The 23,519-nt window shown below is 43.1% G+C and overlaps 1 protein-coding gene across 6 annotated transcripts in view; it reads right to left on the reverse strand.

Moving 5' to 3' along the window:
- The window catches only part of LOC121960465 (partitioning defective 3 homolog), a 383,207-nt gene that overhangs the window by 120,303 nt on the left and 239,385 nt on the right, over positions 1 to 23,519 (reverse strand). For 4 of the 6 annotated variants that reach the window (XM_088071635.1, XM_088071632.1, XM_088071633.1 and 1 more), the window contains 4 exons: positions 18,260 to 18,408; positions 14,957 to 14,995; positions 7,806 to 8,039; positions 4,466 to 4,697 (listed from right to left, as the gene is read on the reverse strand). In XM_088071635.1, coding sequence (XP_087927761.1) covers positions 4,466 to 4,697; positions 7,806 to 8,039; positions 14,957 to 14,995; positions 18,260 to 18,408 — 654 coding nt within the window. The remainder of the gene's footprint in view (positions 1 to 4,465; positions 4,698 to 7,805; positions 8,040 to 14,956; positions 14,996 to 18,259; positions 18,409 to 23,519) is intronic. The other 2 variants (XM_088071634.1, XM_042510168.2) reach the window with 1 other exon arrangement.

Raw genomic sequence — 23,519 nt, forward strand, 5'->3', positions numbered from 1 at the left:
ATACTACAAGCATATGTGAGCCTTTGTGTGTGCATGTGTGTGTGCGCTGGGAAAGGTGGAGGCGAAGAGGGTTGCGTTATACTGAGAAAGTGTGTGTTGATTCGTCAGGCACGCCTTCGGTCGTGAGTGTGTATAAAAAGCCAGGCTAATGCATGTGTCATGTCGGCGCACTAATGATCAAGCCGGCTTACCCGCCATCAGCTGTTCACACCCACACGAGCAGAAAGAATCATATGGTATAAAAGCACGGAGTGGCTCAGGAACACGCTAACTACCTACTCTCGTGCTACACAAGGTAATCATGCTTTTGTGGCATAGTATCCATATTCTAGGCATGCAAACACACACACACACACTCATGCAAAACCCCCCAACACTCCTGTGCTCCCAGCGCGCTTCCACGCTGCCTAAGAATAATAAAGATTGAGGGATAGAAAGCATCTCTCCACTCCGGCTTTCGTTTCCACTCCACACCCCTCTCTCCCGCATCTCTCCATGTAGCCTTGAGTGGGGCTGCATCTGGAGGGAGGAGTAGGCATACAAGGTCCCTTGGGTGATGGAGGGTGGGTGGGGGGTTGAAGAGAAGGGGCTGGGGTGGTGGGTGCGTGGCTGTCACACTGAGCTCCAGTGTCAGCTGATGGCCCAGCGTGAGGCATGCCACTTATCAGATTGCTGGAAGTAGGGGGGTGGGGGCAAGGATAAGTCTCTGTGTGTGTGTGTGTGTGTGTGTGTGCGTGTGTGTGTGTGGGGGTGAGGAAGCACTGGGGAGAAAGGGTGAGGGTGATGCCAGAGCCCATTAACACATCTTTTCATCTACACATACACATACACACACACACACACACACACACACACACACAATGTGAAAAAAAATCAGCAGAGATCCTGGATCCTCCCTAAAGGCAGACAGTAGCCCGATGCCGTGACTGCCGCTGCGAAAAGCTCCCTTCTTTTCTCATTCCCCCTCTTCCTTTCCTTTTCATCCTCCTTTCCCACTCTCCCTTGGTGCCCCAGTTCACTCCAGTGCACACGCTCCCTCTCTCTTTCCACCCTTACCCAATCCAAACCCCCACCCCACCTCTCTGGCCCCCATTCCCCCATCTTAACCTTGCCTTTCATTTTTACAGCCTTCCCTTGTTTCCTTCATGCTACTGTACTTTTCCTACAATGTGATTCATTTCCTTCACTTGTGTAAAAAAATAGAAAATGAAAAAAAGATGTGAAAATATGAGTGCACACATATCTTAAAACGACATAAAGAAGAAGGATGTGCACATACTACATGCCTTAACAAATGTGTGCAAACATACTGCAGAAATTAAATTATGCATTTTCAATTTGTTTCAACAATTTAACGCTTAACTCTATAATAAATGACTCAGGATGGGTCTTTTTTTTGCTTGCGTGTACACGCATCATGGTCACACATATAAACATCAGGATGGAGATGGGGCTTTGATGGAGGAGGTCAGTCAGTCACAGAGCAGATAAACAACACCTCATTAGGCATGTTGAAGGGAGTCTTGCAGGCCAGGCCGGGACGTCACTGTCTGCTAGCAAGCTAACTGAGCCCTGGGCAAAGCTTCCAACATATAAACAGACCTGATAGGATCAGAAAGTAATGATCACATGTTTTCCACTAGAAGGAACATGAATAATCACATTCAATGGTTTGGGAGACAACGCGCTGCCCTCCGCTCCCCCCTATATACCACTGGATGCAGATACAGTGATACATGCATGCAACAGACATCCTTGAAAAAACAATGATGTCAAGATGCCTAGGGCTGGTTTTTTATCCTATGCATGCATGCACATCCATTCATAAGATTACGAGCTATTCATTACTGGATGGTACAGTATACCAGGCAGTCTGCCGTCCTATAGGCGGCACAGTATGAGACAGAGAGGCAGAGGAGCCGCGGCTCTGCACTGCAGCTTCTTTGCTTTGGGCTTCAGGCAGTCAATTTTCTTTCCATCACACACTCGCACACTTTCAGTCATTCTTGCACTCACAGTATTTATCTCACAGTCTCTCCCTCTATCCTCCCTCTCCCTCCTTATATTAGGCCATCCTCCTCTCCCTTGGCTCTCATGTTAATGCACTCCCAATCAGGCTGTCCATTAAGCAGACGTGCACTACACGTTCATCAGGCCGTCCAAAGGCCTGCATGCAAATGAGCTCAAATTGCAGTGCGCTGCAAACTCCTTGAAATCTCCTTAGTGAGAGAACGTGAGTGTGAGACATGCATGTGTGAGAAATGCAGGAAAAAGTGAGTGCGTGCCTGTCCATTTTATGCAAATGCAAACCAAAGAGACGAGCATTACAAAGGATTAAGCCAATCAGGATGCCCTTTTGATGTTTTGATGCAATGATGAGACATTTACATGTGAAACTTGCTGATGTAAAGTCTCTCCGTGATTCCTAAGCCTGAAAGTGTTGAGTTACTGTCAGCCAAACCTTTTTTTTTATGCACAGTAAAACTTCTCCATCCGCAAATCACTGTCAAAACTTTTGCTAGAATCGCTAAAAGTGCGACACACAACAGATCTTTCTCTTTCTTTCCCTCTCCTCCTTTTTGACCGCTAGGCATTCCACATCACTACATTTTGTTCTTTACAAAAAAAAGTTTGTTATTGTACCCAGTGGGACGCATTCATTCTCACCTCAGCTCTTTGCCATCTCTAACTTTCTAAACCTGAGCGGGAGAAGACGAGAAAAGGACAGCATAGATGTGTGGGTGTGAGAGCTGTCACAGTTTTAAGTAGAAAATTGTTTGAGGTATCAACAAGGAGTAGGAGGAACAGAGAGGAGGAAAGCTCGAGCGTTGGGGAGACATGCTGGTTCAGAAGGCTGCCTCTTTGCATTCAGGAGGCACAGGGCCTGGCGTTAAATGCAAAGAGCAGGGGGGAGTGTCAGCGAGGCCTGCCGCGTGCCAACTCTTAAGTGGCGGTGGCACTCAAAGATAATGAAGAACGATGATGAGGCCGAGGAGGGCATGCCGAGGGCCCACGTGCGAAGCTAAAATCACCCGGCAGCCACCTATCGGGCTGAGCACACAGCCACTCAAAAAGGTTTGCCAACGGCGCTGATTGCATGTCACAGAGTGTCAAACCTGTGGCTCAAATTTCCACTTCCATTTACTAATCCAGCACACTTCTTCTCTCTGTGTATGTGTGTGTGCACTGCTGTGAACATGTGTGTGTACTTCACATATGTGCTCATGCCTGGTGTGTGACAGAATGGCAGCCCGTGTGACTCATTATGCATTTACACCACAGGATGCAAAGACAGAAAAAAAAACTCACAAGAGTGAAAATAATGGAAGATAAGCGAGTTCCCCGCATTCCTCAATCGTGACCTCGAAACACACTTGTCGTCTTTATTGTTCATTACCGAGCCGTGTGCCGCGATACGCTAACTAATCCCATTAAACTAATCCACATGAAAACAACTTACGGCACGATAACGGCCCGCACCGCCTCCACTGTTAATTTATGCCATATTCAAATGCGCATGGAATTGAAATAATTAATGTGACTCCCCCATTAATTTCCTTGTGGCAGAGACAGTGGATAGATCCCCGCAGGATGTTTATTTTCATCCAGTCTTTTTGCACATTTCCTCTGCTATTGTCTACGCACACAGTGTACTGTATGGTCCTAAGTCACGATACTCAGGGTGAAGAACTTGAAAATGTTTTTGCTTTCAAAGACAGTGGAATTATTTTCAAGGTTCGGCGACAAACCTAACACCCATAAAATTTGCCAGCAGAGTTGTCTGCTTAAAATTTGCCTCCAATTCCTGGTGTATGAGAAGTGATGACAAAATGTTGAAGAACTACAGCAGATGAGTGTATTGCTAATAACATTCAATTTTTTGCTTGTGAACTTTTTTTTTTAAAAATGGATAATTATCTTAAGGAAAGCAGAATCATGCCAACTCTCATGGTCTCCAAAGGTAGTCTCCTTCTAAAATCTTGCAACCGCATGATGAGACAGCCACTGAGAACTCCAGCCACAGGCAACAATTCCAACCCACACTCGATTTTATCATCTTCAAAGGTCTTTTATCCCCAGCACCAAATCACAGCTCCCACATTAGCACCCGTCTGGGCCCCGAACATTGTCCGCTGGTTAACAAATGCGGAGCGTGTTTGGATAGGAGGAGCGCGCACATGGGATTATGAATAAAACATGTTGCCCTTATTAAAAATAATCTGGCTCAAAAGTGCCAGAGGCCCCTTGAGGTCGATAACTCCCCCTCCCCTCCATCCACTCGCTCCATCTCAGGGTTCAAGGAGAGGGGTCCCTGATTAGCACAGGCAACATCCAGAGAATGCATTCAAATTCTGAATGATCCTGTGGTGAAGGTGTTGATTGGAATTAAATAAAGCAGATAGCATTTGGCGCTTGGGGCGACACAAGGGAGAGTTTAGGATTTTGAGCTGAGTCTTGTTCCTACCTGAACATGTCGCCCAGGCCCTTCAGCACGCCTTTCTTGGCTTTGTTCTTGTCCTTGTCTTTTTCCCTCTCCTTTTCAGGTTTCTTCTTTTCCTTCCCCCCAGCTTTGTCCCGATCTTTCTGCCTGTCATCTTTGGAGAGGCTGCCATTCAGCCCGGGCCCCACGATGAGGTCGCCGCTGGTGGACATTGACTCGCGACCTGATCTGGAACTTCCCTCAGTGTCCTCGTCCACTGGAGTGAAGAGATAAGGTGGGAGGAGAGGGTGTTAAATATAGATATTGAGACGTGGAGAGGGCAGCACACAAACACAGGGATAGGAAGAAAAATAAAATGTAAGTCAATAAAGGCACTCTGACTTTAACTTCCACTTGACTCCCCGCGGATCAAAGAAGCAGCATTTGAAATCAGCACACAACAACACTGATTTTTTTCTATCAGTTACAAAGCATCACTTCTTTCATCAGACAAACTATTAAAAGAAAAGCTGTGTCCCATAAGGTACGGCGGCTTTGAACAAAACACACTGAATTCATGCACCTCATTACTGCCGAATATATTTACATTATACACCCTTTGAGAATAGTACTCAGTTGAACATATTTCCACTTATCTGAAAGCCCCAAGTTATTTCAAATGTGTACATTTCACACAGTCATTTTTCCCCATTTTTTTTCCATTACAATTCATATAAAAGTGATGTATGATGGAAGCTGTAATGATAGTCATGTGAATCTTAATTTACGTCTCAACTAATTTCAACCCAGACATCAAATTGAAACCAAACTCCTTAGGTGATGCAGGGTTGATTAAACTCAAAGTTTCCATCACATCTAATCAGAACTGATGTGCAAAATGTAATTAATCTGTCAGTAATTATACATTTAAATAATCTAGAAAAAAAGCCTCCCAGGGATCTTAATTGCAAATGTGGTGCTCTTCGCAGTCGGCATAGCTCCTGTCTACGCTGTATCTGTGGCTCTGAGGCGTGAGGTAGATGTCCTTCAGATTACAACTTATTACAGTCTTGCGTGTCGCCTTCCAAGTTCTGCCTTTGATGGAGGAGAGAAAGGAGCTTATCGTGAAGAAGGGAGAGAGAGGGTGAGACCATGATGGATTTTAGGTATGTGGGATGAGAAAGACAACGGGAGGGTGGAGCGGCTGGATTCACATTTCAAGGAACAGTGGGGTTTGTTTTCTCTTGTGATCCATGGAGTTATCAGCTATTTCTTTCGGCTTCCATCTCGGAGGAAATGACTGAAATGGAATCTCGACGCTGTACGGCAGGAACAGAGAGCGAACCGGGCAGCTTAAATCTGCTCAATTATGCAATTCATTTCCAGCCCCTCCCTTTCTTTTTCTCCACCTCTGCAAATTTGGGGAGCAGGTTCAGGGTATCAGTTTTATCACTCAATCTGCTGCTTGCTTATCATTCACTTAAGAGCAAACAGCAGCTGTGAGTTGTATCTGGCTGTTTAAATGACTGAGATTAGCAGGAGTGCTAATGTCGCTCCCTCCTAATGATGCCAAACTGCAGATAACATACTAAACATTATAATCTAGGCCGTCCCAGAGGGCGGTGGCCATGTGTGCGTGTGAGTGTGGACGCGTGTGTGCATGCACATGTGTATGCATTTGTTTGTTGTCACAGTAAGGCGTCATATTGAGTTATAGAACAGAGTTTAACAATAGGGAATGTGTCATTTATATGCAATTCTGTTATCTTCTATTTAATGAGACTTTAAAAACAAAGAAAGACAGGACAAGGAAGCTATCTCCTATCAAAAAAGACAGACACAAAGACAAACATCAAAAGGTGAGGCTGTCCACAGCAATTTAACGTAACGGAAAGAAAAATACTTGGCTGACAATCTCAAATGACAGCAGAACCACTGATGAAAGTGTCAGGAAACTGAAAGATAATTTGCAGTGACAGACAACCACAGGAAACATTTTGTCACTTTAGTGAAACTCTACCATTAAACTTTCCGGCTGTAATAATCAAGGACATTTAAGCTGGCCTGTCAGTGAAGGTTATGACAGACAAGTAAAATTGCCGGTCTTATTCCAGCGCATAAAAGAAGGGATTTTTGCTCAGCAGAGCAGATTTTTCTTTTTTATTTCCTCAAACGTTGCAACACAAAGTAGCACAAGGGGAAGTGCATTTTGCCCAGCAGGATATCTTGTGGGGACACATTTTCTTTAGGTGATGCCACGTTCTTATTTTATGTAAATAAAAGTCTGGGAGCAGAGGAAGGCTGCGGCTTATCTGTCAACTTTGACTATTAACCTCAGTGACGAGCACAGACTGGCTTCTTTTATCTAAATTGAAAAACAGAGTTATTTGAATATCATGGGGGAGAATGCAATATACCACGGCAGGGGAAATCGGTTGCTTTCCCCATTTTTCTTTGCTGAGATAAGACTGTATTTAGTGGCTTGCCGACAGAGCTTATGAGAACAAAGCGTTTCAGGCAAATAATTCCCTCTTTTTCAAATGTCCCCCAGCTCTTTTAATGGAATCCTTTAATGGTGAATGGAAATTTATATCTGGTGATTACTCTTGTGGTGTTGCAGTGTTATTACCTGTCGTGAAACGTAAGACGGCTGTCTCTCGATCCCCAACGCGTGCCTTTTTGTCATCAAACACCAAGCAGGGATGGATATATTCACTCAAATGGAGGGGTGCATTTCTTTCCTTTCTAACGTTGTCTACATAGTTAAGAATAAAGTAAGGTGATTTTGGTTGCAACCCAGTCAGGTACGTGGAAAAACAAATGTGAGGATTCTTGGCAAAGTTGCACAGTGTTTTGTGCCAAAACTAACCGGCACAGACCGAAGCAAAGGCATGTATTCCATTTACAATCATTGTAAATGCAATTAGGTGATATTGAGATATTACATGTAAAATGGATACAATAGGACGCATAACTTATGTGGGTAAACACGGAGAGTTTTTCCTCACATGCACTCTGTTTAAAAACATGGCAATGCACTTAAAGAGAATGAAGGCTCCTTGGGAAACATGCTTTCACAGTCTCTGACAATTCAACTCAACATGAACTACGTGAATATTAATGAGTGTGTAACCTAGACGCTTATTGCAGATGTGTTTTATGACACACACACACATACACAGGAAAGGGGGATCCCTAACCTAGTTTAGTTTGGTGTAAATCCTGCCTTTCTGAAAAGGCTCTAGGGAAGCAGTTGGCCCATATTACGCTGAGTGAACTTCTATTGGAATGATCTACTAATATCAGCTATAGTATGTCATATAAGGACATACTTTTTGGGTTCACTGCTCTGAATTTACAGCCTTGTTTATGTCAAAACACTCACATGTCTCCATGCTGTTATCTTCCTCTGCTGTTGTGGATCCAGGTTTCTCATATGATTTGTCAATTGCAGCTCGGAAGCTCTCATTGCAGCCGCGGCCCCTGACGATCCGTGAGCGAGGCCTGTTGACATTGATCTCGCCATTCAGTGATGCCTCGGCCACAGCCGTCTGGAGGCTTTCAAGGGAGCTGGACTTTTTCAGGCCCAGTGAGGGTCCGACCTCTTGCTCTGCAGAACCTGTGGGGAGAGGACAGAGCGTCAGTGAGGCCAGCACACTAATAGCTTGTGACTCAAACACCCCAACAATGGCGATCTGACAGCATTATCTCAGTGCTCCATGAGGGTCAATGAATCATTCACGTGTTGCTAGTTTCATATGGGATGATGTTACGTGGCATACTTGGCAAGCCAAAAGAAGGTGCGAGTCTGGCAATTAACATGAAAAACAAATGATGCCATTGCCTGACCAATGAAGTGTGTGGAACGAGAACAGAGTATTATATCTTCACCGAGACATTTTCCTGTTGAGAATTATAATTCAACCTTTGTCCTTGTGTCTGCACAGTTAAATTACGTGGCTGAAACATAATGCATATAAATGGGCCAATATCAAAGATAGCAATGTACCGCAGCACCAGAGCGATCACAGTGTTATACTAAACTATTATAAGTTCCCCAAATGTTTGCATAGAGTGTAAACCCAAAACTATTTCCTTGGATGGTCCTTCTTGTGCTCTGTCTTTTATTCAGTGAGAGAAGCAGAGTAAAACAGAGAGAATGTAGGAAAAAGAGAAAGCATAGAGTAAGCAAATCTAAAGCAAATCTAAAATCATTTGTTACCAACACCATTCTCTTGTATTCACTCACTCATTTCAGCATAAACAAGACCTCTCATCTGCAATCTTTTCCTTTCTACAGCCTTTGCATGTGCAGATGTTAGCAGGTGATAGCAGGTAATAGCACTTCATGAGGGCAGAACAAGGTTCTTTTATCAGCCTTATGTTTATTAGCCTGGTGGGGGAAAATCACGGAACCTTTCTGGTACACTGCCATCATATTTACTGCACACAGAAACACAATACACCCTTTGTGCGTGACAGCATGGGTTTTTTTAGAAGTGGACAACTCTCTGTATTGTTTTTGCTGGTGTGTCACATTTAGTCTCACCGAGGGGTTGGAAAACAGGTTGCAGTGCCATAAAGACCTGTGAAAATACTGCAGTCACTGCCTCTGGAATGAATGCCGACTGTAACCTTTGCAACTACAGACAAAAGCCAGATGTTAGTAAGCATTGATGATTTTTTTTTGCCAGTTGGGAAAGAGGCTTTAGACACAAGACCAGTGGTGCCCACTTTAGTCAGTAATGAATAAACATGTTAACTGAACATGTGATACAAATAAAGGGCTGTAATGACTTGCAATATATTTGCAAAGTGGCTAATAGGAGTAAATTATATATATTATACTCATTAGGCAAAGTATCTCCTTAAAGGGATACGTTGCTTAAACTACAGACTGTACTTTCACATAATTGTATTGCCAGACACAAAAAGAGTACACAGCCGATCAAAATCAGGGATCCGCCTCTCTCGACTCGGACCAAAATCTGTTCAAACGGTAAAACTAAGCAGCACTGATCGCATTTAAACCACAATTCTGTTCCTGCGTTACATATTTCAGGCCTCAAATGTTTTGGGAAACATGTTATAGGTTACAGTTTCCCTGCCAGCTGGCCGGGAGTATAAATTATGACACCCCCTAGTGGGACCGTTTACTGGTCTGGTCAGTGCAGTGCATTCTGGTAGTTGTAGGTTTTTTACCTCTTCAGCAAAAGCATCCTTTTTCTCTGGTCATGTAGCACCAATTTCAAAATTTGCGTCTTTCTGCTGCATAGGCTGCTTTTATCAAAAAGCCATCTTTTTAGCAGTGAAATACTTCTTTAAAAGGACATACATGGTGCTGATGGATTAGCTGGTAAACCAGCTGTGTAGAAAGCAAAGTCAATGCTGAACAGTCAACCTCCTCAACACTGCTGCCAGGCCTCTGACAGCTGTAATTATTTTTCCAATGCTTGCCAGGGGTTTGTTTAGGGTATGTAAGTGGAGCGCGACTCAGGTATTGGTATTTCATTTTGTCAGGGATCGTCCGTCAGTTCCCCGGAGCTCTTACCTTACCCACCATTTGGTAAACAAGGAGCCTGGTTGATTTTCTGTCCCCTTTATTCTGCCTCGATTCGGCGTGCAGCAAGGTGCTGTCAAACCTAACAAGATGGATTTCTGAATATGTTCAAGTGAAGCCTCGTTAGATGTAAACGTCTGCGGAGGAAACTATCAGTAATAATGGATAAACTGTTGATTCAATTACTTTAGCAGCCTCACTGACTCTCTGAGGCCATAGCACATGTCGATGGAGTCTGGACAGAGCAGCATTGTATTCTTACAACTCCCTGAAGACCATACAGACCCTCCACATGTAGTGAGTGTGCTGCTGATTCCTCTGTGGCTTCATGTGACGTAAATAAACGTCTCCTACCACTCTTCCTGTTTGCTTTCATAGCAAATGTTGCTAGAAGGTCTTGTCTCTACCCCAGTGAACAGAACACACACATGGAGACACTGTGTGAATATGTTTGTATGTGTGTGACCAACGCAGGAACTCGTCAATAGGCACAATAACACAAACTCTTGACATACACGCACTTCTATGTAAACTACCATCAACAAGATCCTGGACATGTTTAAAGTGGCCTAAATGAGGCATGACCCACTGCTGCTGGGTGATCACAGTGGATCTTTAGAGGGAGGCCTGCACGGCCAAACAGAGATTAGGCAAAGAAAATAAACCCCCATCATTGAAAGAAAACAATTTGTGGCGATAGAGAGCATGCTCTAAAATGCATTGCTTTAGTGTGTAAGAGATGGAGGTGAGAAGAGAGGAAACATGAAGCAGTGTGAATACACAAAATTTGCTACATCAAAAATACATACTTTTCTTCTTACCTGTAGCACTATTTATTAATCTAGACGATTTGGGTGAGTTGCCAAGTGTTGGAGATATCAGCTGAAATGATGTCTGCCTTCTCTCCAATATAATGGGACTAAATGGCCCCCGGCTTGTAGTGCTCAAAGCCCAAAAAAATACATTTGAGAAACTCAACAGTAATGTCTCTTTCCAGAAATCACGACCAGGTTACTCAAATTATCCACATTGTTGTGAGCAGTTTTATGTTAGAACTATTTTCTTTTCTTCTTCTTGTTGTTTACCATAAGCCGAGTACCATCTAGTTCTGTTGTATTTGGAGAGAAGGCAGATCTCTACAGCCGATATCTACAACACTAAAACAATCTAGACTGATAAATAATACTACAGGTAAGAGAGAAAAACATGTATTTTTATTTTGGAGTGAACTGTCCCTTTAAGACATATGAGGGTAAACTGTCAGCACTGTGCAGAAATGCTTATAAGCTGCTGCTGTTATCATAATTTTACCAGTGGCAGCTTGTCTCTTGTGTTGGCTGAACCCCTTTGCTTTTCTTTTCTTGATCCCTTAACCAAGCAAACCTTCAGACGCTCACTAGTGATTAGGCAGCTATCTGAGTTTCACAGTTCAAACACACACCATCATAAAAGGGACTTCCGGAGAAAAAATGTAGGGAAGAGCAGAGACTGATTTATTAATTCAATCATTGTGTTATTTTAAGAAAAGTTTTACTGCTATTTGTGGGGACGTGTAGGGTCAAAGGGGATCCCTCTTTCTGCTGCGTTTGCTACCAATGCACCCTTACCGAGAGTGTGAGTGCTTCTCTATCATCCGTGGCGGCTATAGATCTGGTGTCAGAGAAGTCAGATAGGCTAAAAGGTCAGCTGTTAGCCTGTGGTGTTGGGTTTCCAGAATGGTAAACGTACTGTTATGTCTTTAACATGCCATTTTCCCTTCCTTTTCGTCAATGTTAATAAAATGCCCGATCCCAAGAGAACCTGGACTCAATCCTGAAAGTACCATTCAAAATAAATGAACACCAATCCTATAATGCTGCATCCAATTTAGTGGGAAGAGCTCATATGTGCGCCTCCAGGCCGCTTTGGACAGTAAAATGAAACTTTACTGTGTTCTACAAATGTCGAGGGAGTTTAAAGCTCTCTGGTTGCAGGAGCAGAAGATTCATTTTACTGCTTAGTTGCTCAGAAGAGGTGGGCCATTTCTGATTACTGTGACAAATTTCAATGCCAAGAAAGCATGAAGAGCCTTACAAGACCCGGTAAAATGAAAGTAAAAATCATGTAATTCATTTGTTCAGAAGGAGTAATCTCATCATGCGAAGGACGACAGAGGACAGTCTAGAGGAAAAAACACATTATAAGGAAACATAGGCGCATACACAGCGTAGCAGGAAAATGTCGTCATTTTTTATACTTTGTGGATAAAACTCAATCAACCCAGTGCAAATGCCATGTAAATTTGAGGTTTTCTGAAGCTTATGCATAAAGCCTGCCAACAGCGGACACGCAGAAGCCAGGGTGCATGTTTGACACAATGGGATTGCAAGTTAGAGCCGCACAGGATGCAACAGTTCAAGGGAACACAAATGACATCTGCTGTAATCGGAAACAGGGAATTATCCTCCCACTCGGTATTCCGCACCACGATCCCCCTTCGCCATTGTTTCTAGTCTGCGTGCTGAATGACGGAGCGAAGCGGAGAGACAAAGAGAACGGGAGAGCGTGGCAAAGAGAGGGAGTTTGCCCATAGACCCTGGCTGCCTCCAACCTGCCTTTGTTTTCATCAGAAGCAGTCCAGGCTCTCCTGGGAGAGTTTGACGGACAGCTCTCTGTATGCCAGTCTATTATGTGATTCCTATCACACAACAGAAGCCTCAGTGCTCTGCTCCTCATCTCCCTCTTATTCAGAGGGATGAAAATACATATTCCCCCATCGCATACAGACACGAGTTTGTCACTCCCCACACGTCTGGAGGAGAAATGAAAATCATCAAAATGAAATACACAAAAAGAAAGACAATCAAACCAAATAGGGGGAAAAGTGCACCTGGAATTTTGTCATGGCCGACGTGCTATGTTTCCTTGCCAGATTAAGGGCAAGGACAGTTAATTGGAGAAGATCCATTGCCATTAAACGTTAAAGGGGAGGTATGGCAAACTCCATGAATAAATCAGCAGCGGTTATTACAGGAACAGGAGACCATAGTATAATTAGAGCAGCTAAAACTATGCTCCCCAGCCATTATTCACCACAGGCCCTTGCATGTAAAGATCTGTGTACAGACAGGGGCTCCATTACACATAATTTATTCAGAGAGCCAGGGCTTTAAGCAGGGCGGTAAAAGGGTAATTATGTTAAAAATAGCCTCCAAGGTGGCCGGGGGAAGGCCGTGTCCAGGTATCCCAGTGAATGTGAGGCGTCCCTGGGTCGGCCGGGCTTCTATGTCTCTGCCAGTTGTGGATCATTAGCCCAACAGAGGACGTCCTCTGTACGCTGTGTCACAAAGGAATCATCATTACGCCGACCGGTTAATATCTCAATCAGGGATGCTGGATGCTGTCCTGTAACTGTGTGGTTTTATTAACCCAATAAAAAATAGATTTTTAATGCTGTTCATCTCTCTCCAAGTCAGCCTACTCACTCAGCCAGATAAACTATTAATATGCAGAGGCTGGCAACTTCCACGCCGAGGCTGGCAACTTCCACGCCGAGGCTGGCAACTTCCACGCCAAGCCTGGCAACCAACTGGGTCAGCAACCGATTGGCTGGATGATGGTAAAGTAGATGGGTCTAATATTTACTATCACTGGCCTACCAGAGACTAGGCTCCATTATTACGGTGAGTGAAGTTGTCCTTTGACCTTTTGAATATACATTGTTATTACTTCGTTTTATCCTAGACATTTGTGCGAATTTTTTTAATGATTACCACATCAATTCTTGATTTATGGCCCAAAATGTGTTTTGTGACCTCGACAACCAAGATCTATTCACTTCTTCATTAAGTCCAAGTAGGTTTGTGCCAAATATGAAGAAATTTCCTCCAAGCGTTTCTGAAATATCGCGTTTACAAGAGCTGGACACACGCCACCACATAGTAACCTTGATCTTTTTTTGTCTGATCACCAAGTCTGATGGGTTCATTGTCGAGTCCAAGTAAACATTTGTGCCAAATTTGAAGATATTAACTTCAGGCCTTTCTGAAGTATCACATTCACAAGAGTGGGACAAATACAAGACCACACTAACCTTGACCTTTTTTTCTGACCACCAAAATATAATCGGTTAATTTTGTTTTCGACCAATTTAACAGAATTTTCTTAAGGTGTTCCAGAGATGTTGCCTTCAGGAGAATGAGATGGACTGAAGGACGGACAACCTGAAAACATAATGCCTCTGGCCATGGCTGTCACTGGCATGGTGGAAAAATAATAAAAAATCAAATGTAATTATATATCTGCATAGATATGACATCACATACCTGATAAAGTACGGTATGCTATTCCATAAATGACTTTCTTTTATTTCATATATCCCTGCATACAGCAGGCAAAAAGGCATGATAGTTTCCAATCAGTGCTCACAGAAATCACTCAAAAAATATCCCCTCGTGACTCAGTCATCAGCTCATTCTGTGTTAATTTCATAGCATGAACGCACTCTAACATGCTCCAACCAGAGCTCGACACAGCCTGACTATGATGGATCAATTGCAGCGAGCTGAAGAGGCCAACTGGCAATGAATGTCTCGCTATTGCAAATGCCACTCCATCGCCTGGCTCCCTCCAGCCCTACACAACTCCTGGAGTAATGAGTGTTTTCTTCAATCATTTGCACTGCGGAACGAGCACAATGGCACAGGTTCCCACATAAGTTGCCAAGTCTCTATTCAACGCCATGCAACTCACTCAGCAATATGAAAAAACCTCTTTTGATCATGCTGCAATTACCTCAAACAACTCTCTCCTCCGTATGCATCTAAAGGTGCCAAGATCACACAGCCAATAATGGTTTGGTTATGAGCTGGTTATGGAGAAAGTGTGGGGCTGCTTTTTCGATCTCTATTATTGACCCACGGAGCCAGCTGAACAATCATGGTGGTCCACTGTAATAATGGTGACAGTATTGAGCTGGTCCAGGCATAGTTGCTTACCTCCATTGGTTCTTGTGCTGCAGTTAATCTCATCTGCTACTGTTAAAGAGCATAAACAAGCATGAGTGGTTAGTGGCTTCTGTACCATGTTATTGAGGACATGCAAAGCAGAAAGAGACAGAATCAGAAGGTAAGGGACAGATGTTAAATAGTTTGAGAATAGTGATCTAAGTAGAACTGATATTAACATCCATGCAAGGGCCTGTCAATCATGAGGCTTACAAGGCAAAGTGGCTAGAATGTGCTAATGTATTACTGCCAACCGTGGCACCTCACGTCTCTTTCTTTCCTTTTCTTCCCTCACTCAATCTTGTTCCACATCTAAATGGGATTGAACTGCAGGGTGTCTGACCAGTTTAGCCTATTCCAACAATGATGGGCTTCAAAGTCATGAAATCCATCTGCTGATTTGATTTGCGGGCACCTGGAACATGATTAAAAGGAGCAACAAAAATACCTAGTGACAGAATAAAATGAGGGTGTCTGTGGGGGATAGCATTGTTGAGTGTGTTAACCATTTAGTCAGGGTAGCTTTGAAAACACAGAGGAGCTTTATTAAAGTGTTAATGAAAATTAGACAGGCATGCTTCTACCTGCTACTTCACCTAACTTCTGAAGGCAAACTTCAGTGTCCAACAGTGTGCCAGTGAAAAGGCTGAAGGATAAATGCTGGCACCATGTTCTGTGGCTCATTTCATTTTCAACTCTATAACAAATTACCCGTTGGCTGTTTCTCATTGTTTGGCTTTGATGTAATAATTTCATTAAAATAATCAACATACTGTAGCAGTGTGCGCCTTTGAGATTAATGGAATTTATGTGACATCAGACACCAAATCACAATATGTAGCTTTCATTTTGAACACAGACTCCAGAGCTCGCGTTCCATGTATCGACTGAAACACTTCTCCTCCGGGAACTCTTGTCAGTTACTAGAGTTATTATGTGAGGGGAACAAGTTAGTTATTTCCCTGCACCATCTGAACGCTGTGATATTCTCACTGATGGATTATGATTTTATATCAGTGAGGATTTCTGTCAGCAGGATATTTCACAAACGCAATTGGGCCCTGCAAGTAGAGGAAGGGAATGTGGTTTTGAATTATATCTAAGATCGTACACACTTGAGAACTAAGACATAATAGAGCAATAACAGAGATTTGTAAAACGTCAATAACACGTGTTATCCTGAGAGTGAGGCACCGTCTTAAGAGCAGATGGACGGGTCTCTTCTGTAAATAACAAACTGCTGTTTTCTAGAACTAATCAAATTCACAAAATAAATCTGATGCCACTTTAGAACAATTAAGAAGCTTTTTTGATTAAACTCATTGATAAAATGTGCATTTGGGATGATGAGAACACCATCATGGAGCCATCTCAGCATCCCATCCATTTTACTCACTTCCTGTGCTCAGTTATCGGCAATTATATTTTTATTTGACACTAAGAACATAATGGAAAAGATGTTTGTGCTAATTGCTCAGTGAAACCTATCCAATGGCAAATTATTATTGTTCTCCTGAGCAGCAATTTCCGCTAAAAGTTTGTGTTGTCTGAGTTGACTTTGTGGAAAAGTTTTGAGGGTGGACAAAGAGCTAATACAGGGAAGGTGGACCCCACAGAGCTGAGTGCAGTGGCCCGAACGTGTACAAGTCTGTGGGAGAGTCAAAGATTTCTACAGGTCTCTGGGCTCCGTGTGGAATAGAGTTGGCTGTTATCTGTTATGATTAGCCAGTGATCCGAGAGAAGGCAGCGTCTGCCTCAGCCTCAGTGGGAGAGGCTCTGAACTCACACCGTCCTCTTCCTCAGATACACTCTGTGTGTTTGAGGTTGTGCATGTGCATGTGTGTGTGTGTGTGTGTGTGTGTGTGTGTGTGTGTGTGTGTACGCGCAAGCATGCATGCATCTCACCGGCCTTCCCATCATTAGACAGCCACTAAAGAGGCCATTGTGCTCTTCCTTCTTGTGTTTTGCCCATGCTTCACTGGACACAGGGCCATGGGAGATGGAGGCCAGAAGAGGAGAGGTGGTGACTGGACAGGACTGAAAGGACTGTGTGTATGTGTGTGTGTGTGTGTGTGTGTATGTGTGTGTGTGTGTCTTTTTAAAAATGTCTCCATTCCCCCACTATTGTGCCTTTACTGAGACAACCGGAAAAGCTGAGAAAAGCTGAGTGCTTGAGGAGTCACAGGTGACAGTGAGGTCTCAGCCCAGTCACCAGAATATACAGTGAGTTGGCTTTGTATGTTTCTGCAAACCACAAATATATAACATCAGTATGGTATTGTGTAGCAGATATGTTGAAACGTTACATATGTTGTTGTTTTACGTGGTTGATGTGTGGTTATGTTAAGGCAACACTTGTTGAAAAAATGTTTTAGTTGAAAAAGTTTTGGGTTGCACAATCACGGCTAGAAATTCTGCTGATGTCTCACTAAATAAACAACCGGCTTTGTTGTTTGTAGTTTCAAAATGTGGTCTGCTGCTTTACACTGCTGGAGATCAAGTCACCATTACTTTTGGGGTGTTAAACAGGGAATTTTCAAATATTCATACTAGTTTTAAACAATCCCACATTTTAGCCAGATACACTTGAAGGCCAAAATTGTGACCCCTCTTGTAAACATTTCTCACAGGTCAACTTTCTGGCTTTGACCTGGTGTACTTGCCAAACTATTATTGATTATTCTGGTAGGTCAGGGACATTCACTTTTAGTTTTCCCTGTAAATAAAGCAGTTTATATAATCTGACTTATCGGTTTAGTTTACAAGCAGCGTGGTTGTTTTACAGCTTATGTTGCCTTGTCTAACTGTTGCAATGTCATCATGTTCCCAGCAATTACTTTTTTAAATACAAAGAGATTGTAATCAATGCTACTACTACTATTATTTCTCTTACTACTGCTACTACTACTACTAATAATAATGATAACAATTATAATAATAATCAATAATAACAAAAAAATTATGAACATATTACATGGGAATAAAATGGAATTGAGTTTTTAAGGAAATGATTTTGGTAAATTCACTTATTTGCTAACTTACAGACAGTCAGATGGGAAAACTCACCATGAAGACTAGAAACAGCAGAACAGGTAGCCTGGTTCTGTCCAAATGTAAGAAAATCTGCCCAGATGTGCATCTAGAGGTCATGAATCAGTTTGTTGTATTTCTGAGTTTGTACCTTTTTTTAGGGTGTAATGTTCCAAACTATTTATGGGTCAAACTGCTTGCTTTGAATCACACAATTGATTCCATGCATGTGTCATATGTGCATGTGTAAATCATGGCATCTACCTAGATCCATGCTCTTGGACTTGCGTGTCTTGACAATCTCCAGCTCAGCAGCGTTTTCATATTGTTTGGTGCGTTTTTCTGACATACTCTGGCGGCCGAAGCCCTCCCTCTGGAACGAGCCGTCTGGATCTGCGTCTGGACTCAGCGAGCTGCAGGTCATGAGGAAGAAAGGAATTATTACTATGTTGCCATGAGATATGGATGTGCAGGGTCATTGCAAAAAGCATATCCTTTAATCTGAAGATTATCCAATTAAAGATTTATTTTCTAATCATCAACATCAAGTTGCTGTTATATTGCTAGGGGGCATCTTCATAATATGACTGGGAAATTAAACCTATTAATATTCATACATCCCTAAACCTCAGCCAAAAACACTCCATCACTATCAGATAATGACCAATGACATTCAATACACACATGCACACACAGTCAGTTTCAATCCTTCATTTCAATGACTATTCTAATCAAGGACACCTCCACCTCTGCTGGGTGGGATCAGGGTGTGCTACGATTGGGTAGAAGAGAGGCCTGGCTAAGATGTGTGATAGCCCAGAGAGGTGAGGGTACTCCGGGGTCATGGCCACTCAATAACCCCCACCCCCTCCTATATGTCTGGAGCAGAGGCAGAAGCTGGCCCACCATAGTGCGCTCCCTTTGAGATCCTCTATCTCTGTCTGGATCTTAATTGAAAATCGGAGGGGAGTGTGGAAAAGGAGGTTGGGAGAGGGGGACACTGGTATTTGCATGCAGAAGAGTGCATTTACAATTAAGGTGAGAACATCTTGCCATTTGACGGGATACAGAGGGGAGGAGATGCGGCGATGCAGTCTAATAAAAATTATATGCATGAGAGGACACAGTTTCCTTTGTTCTATTGATGATCAAACATTATAACCATTAAAGCGTGTTTGTATTTTCACCTCTAGAGATCCTTTAGAAGGCTCAAACTTCTGCATTTTACATTAGACATTTCATCAAATGATCTGATCTCTCCTGTGATTGAGATCGGAAAGCTTTTGTCCTTAGCTGAAAGTTATAAAGTGAAGTCACAGGGAGGAATATGTTGTTTTGACAATGTTTCCTCTTGGAGCAGATGCTCCTTCAACAATCCTTCAATATTCGGAATATCACTTAACAGCAACTGCAGACCTGCTGGCACTGGTTTGCATGTAAACAACTCTTATTTGGGTTGTCAACCCCATTTAACAAAAGAGCTGCTTCATGTGTCACCGAGGGGCCGGCGTCAACGTGTCACTTTGCTGTCGACCATACCTGACAATCCCAACTAAGATCAGACCGCCTCGCAGGACCGACTCCATCTGACACAGGAAGAGAGGGAGGTGGAGCAGGAAGAGAGGAATGACAGCACAGATGTATTATTCATTTATTCATCATCCCTCGCTATTCTCCTCTCATCATTCCAAGCTCACAAAAAAAAAAAACAGCCTACCCTCTCTTTTCCTGTCTCCGCAAATGTCATCTGTCGGAGCGTGACTGAGACGGTGCAGGAGAGAAAGGACGTATTTTCAGCCTGAATTTAGATTTCATTCACTCTTGCCGGTGTCGTGTTTTTGGGGGCCAATTGAACACCCATAGACAAAGTGAGAGGCCAGCAGGTGCGATCATGCGCAGCCATGTCACACAGGTACAGAGACTTGGCGAGTGTGTGACCATTTGTCAAAGCAGTTGCGGACACTAGAATCAGAAACCGGCTTGTCTGAGCAGAAAAAAAGAAAAAAAAAGTAGTGAGAAATCTGCGGGTGGTCAGAGTGAAGTTCAGACTGACAGCCCAACGGTGGTGTAAATTCACTCAGCAGGACTTCAGATCTGTTTGTTTAAGCTGCTGCCCATTTTAACACTACCTCTGCTTTACTTTGTTTCACACAGAGCAGCGACTAAATGTCTGGGCTGGAGATCCAGGGCAACATCAAGAGAAGCAGCCAATTGTGTTGCTTTTAGCAACAATTTCTTCACGCCGGTGGTACCTGCTGTCTGAACTTGCACCTCAGGTCTCTGCGGCAGGAACTATTTGGAGGTGGCAGCAGCAGCAGCACCCTTTTTAACTTGAGGTCAGTTATAGCTCAGCAACTCCTACCTGCATAATGTTGTCACAGGTTACATATGTCTTTGACTTAAATTAGATCTCATGTAGATGACATAGGCACGGAGGCTTCCAGCTGCCTCATAGGAAGCATTTGTGCCCTGCTAAATTTGTACTAAATTTGTGCTAAATTTAGGCTCTTACATCTACTTTGCAAGTCTTGGTGGTGCTTTTTGTGGTTTGCTTTAGACGGTGATGGCGTTTTTTTTCTGCAAATCATTCATCAGGGTGTGGAAATCAACTAACCAGACTATAAACTTTCCTTCAGCCAACTTCTCACTAGCCAGCTGCTAACTACACAGGTCAAGGTTTTCAAAAGTGAAAATCAAATAAAAGATGGAGAAGAATGGACATCAGCAGCACTAGCATCCTCCAGGATATTCTACCAGAATTGAGGAAAAAAAACTGGATGACTTCAGTGCCGCATCACTTTGCAACAGGATAACAGGAACTCTAATGTCACTTTACCAAAACTTGGCTGAATCCTGAACAGCACCTTTTTTTCAACCAGGAGGCTCTTTTTCTGTTTGCTGATCTGACAGAGCAGAGGACTCTGATCAGAAAAGGAAAGGTAATATGTGCTTTATGGTGAATAAGGACTGGTGTGTCTGTGGGAATGTGAGGTGCTGCCCTGGTCCTGCGCTGCAGTTCAAGTTCAAGTTGTATGGACAGTTAAATAATTTCACAACCAGGAACCATGGTTTTTCAGAACCATCCATCAACATGGACAGTTTTAAAGCAGCAGCCAACAATGTAAGAAGATGCAAAAATGACAAAATTAAAGTGAAAGGAGCTGATGGGATCATATTTTACTGGAGTTGTACATTGAGGAAAAATAAGACAAACAAATGATTGATTGATAATGCTGTTCAGTTTTGTAAAAATTCAAAAGAAGCACATTACAAGCCAGGAAATAAATGTGCTACTTAATGTACTAAAGGCTTGGCAAAGCTAGTTTTGATCTTCTGGTCTACTTAAAGCCAGCACATAAAGATTCACAGCTTCTACAGTCCATTAATAGAAATACAGCACTCAATTACAGATCTCGTATTCACTCTCTATTGGCTATTAATTTTCCCATAGGAATGCTGGTTGTAATGAGATACTGCTTTGACAGTCTCTTTCCTCTGATCCAGATTCTTCTTAAGCTCAAGCACAGTCTACTGGTGGAGAGAAAAGCCCACTTAAAAAAGAACCTTAAGTGGTTGAGTCTATGAAGGTGAGACCCATACTGGACTCGGATGACCGCTGAAATGCTCACTTTGGTCACATGCTCAAAGAAAATGGTATTGCATAGATGGAAATAAGAAATAGCTTGACCATGTGATCGCCTCCCAGGCAAGTTAAATAATCTTCAGAGTGGCACAATTTCCTCCTCAGACCATCCGTCCCATCCACGCCTCCGGTCTATCTTTAATAGTGGGCCCAATCCATTTGGATAATACATTCCCTCATCTCTTCTTTAAGCAGTGTTTAAAAGCAATTTCCACTATTCCGAGCAGATGCTTTCCACCCCGTTCAAAGTCCTCCCATCATCTAAAATTAACTAGCGCTGAGGATTGCTCACAGGCAAATCCGCAGCTTTAACTTGCATTTCACATCAGCTTGTTCCTGTCTCCGTCTTTCTCGCAGGAAGTTAAATGTGTCAAACTGCACATCGGCCGTGTTGCTAAGTGGTGTGTGCTAAAAGCCGTCTGCGCTCACAATTTACCCAGGTCTTTTTCTTTTTTTTCCCTTCTTTTCACAGCTCTCAACACTTCTTATCATCATTTATAAAACAACCCAAAAGAGGTAAGCTGCCAAGCGTCCTACTTCTTTGAAAAGTGCACCTTGGTTTGATCGACTTGCAGGGGGTTATGTGCCTCGAAGGGGGGGGGGGCAAGTGTTGGAGAGCCATGCCCGGTAAGGTGCTTCTGAAATGGTCCTTCTGAGGTTTGGAGGAGGCCGATTCAGCTGACCGCACGGATGCATAGCTGGCCCAGGGAGCTTGGAGCTGCCTTCAATCATTGCATACAGCCCTGCATGAGAACTCAGTGCAGACATCCGTCCTGCTGGCACCAGCAGACACAAGATAGTCGCAAAGATTTATTAAGGTTGAACAGTGAGGTCTTCTCTTGAATCTTTCTAATAGTTTTCAGAAAAATGAAAAACTATTTCTCACATTCTCACTTTTATTTCACATAATTGCACCTATAAAACCTTGGACTTAAACCTGGGCATCAAAACTATAAAATAAAATGGTTCCATCATTGCCACATGGAGGAGCAGCTGCACCTTTGATTTGCTGCAATCTCCTTTTAATTGTGATGAAGTTGCTGCGAGAGACAGAGAGAGAGCGAACAAGATCAATTAAGACCTCTTTGTCTGTCGGCTGACTCCCGCGCAGACCTCCTCATTCATTCCCTGCCCGCCGTACGGATGCTTTAATTGAGTTTTGCTGCGCTGACCTCTCCAGTCTGCTGAAAGCGACTGACAAGGACCGGGCAAAGAACATAGTTTGGTGTGTGTGCAAAGTTACTTTGGCACACACTCATGCTGAGACTCACCAACACCCCTGTCACAATGAGGTAGTGTAGGGCACACACACACATAGTACACAACACAGGAAGCTGTGGATAAACATACCCAAGGTGAGCAGAGAACTGAAAGCATGTATGACACGCTTGTAGCAATGGTGCACCACTGAGACGTGGTAAATATTCATAAAGCCAGGGGAGACCATTAGCATTTAAGGAAAAACAATGCCTGCAATTTATGTCTGCGTGTGTGTGTGTTACCTGGTGTTGAAGTCAACCTAAATGGACATGTGAGATGAGTCAAATAGTGTGTGTGTGAATGCAATAGTGGGCTGTTTGCCTTTATATGTAGTTATGCTAATCACTTGATGGGAAAAACACGTGCTTAATAGAGCACTTGTGATTCTTAGTTACATTACTGATGATAGAGACTATTAGGGAGTCAACTGAAGTAGGCAGTCTGCCTGCAATGTTAGTTTGGAAGTTTGTTTGTTCGTGTCTGTGCGGACCTTTTCCACTTTATATGTTAATTTGTGAAATTGTTTACCAGCCAATGTGTATCTAAACACTCGTGAGACTGAGGGCGTCTGTGCTGCAGTGTGTGTGCGCGCGTGGATGAGTGTCTATGTTTGTCTGGAGT

This window comes from Plectropomus leopardus, chromosome 21 (genome assembly GCF_026936395.1).
Source record: "Plectropomus leopardus strain MGB_pleo_1.0 chromosome 21, ASM2693639v1, whole genome shotgun sequence".
Classification (NCBI taxonomy): domain Eukaryota; kingdom Metazoa; phylum Chordata; class Actinopteri; order Perciformes; family Serranidae; genus Plectropomus; species Plectropomus leopardus.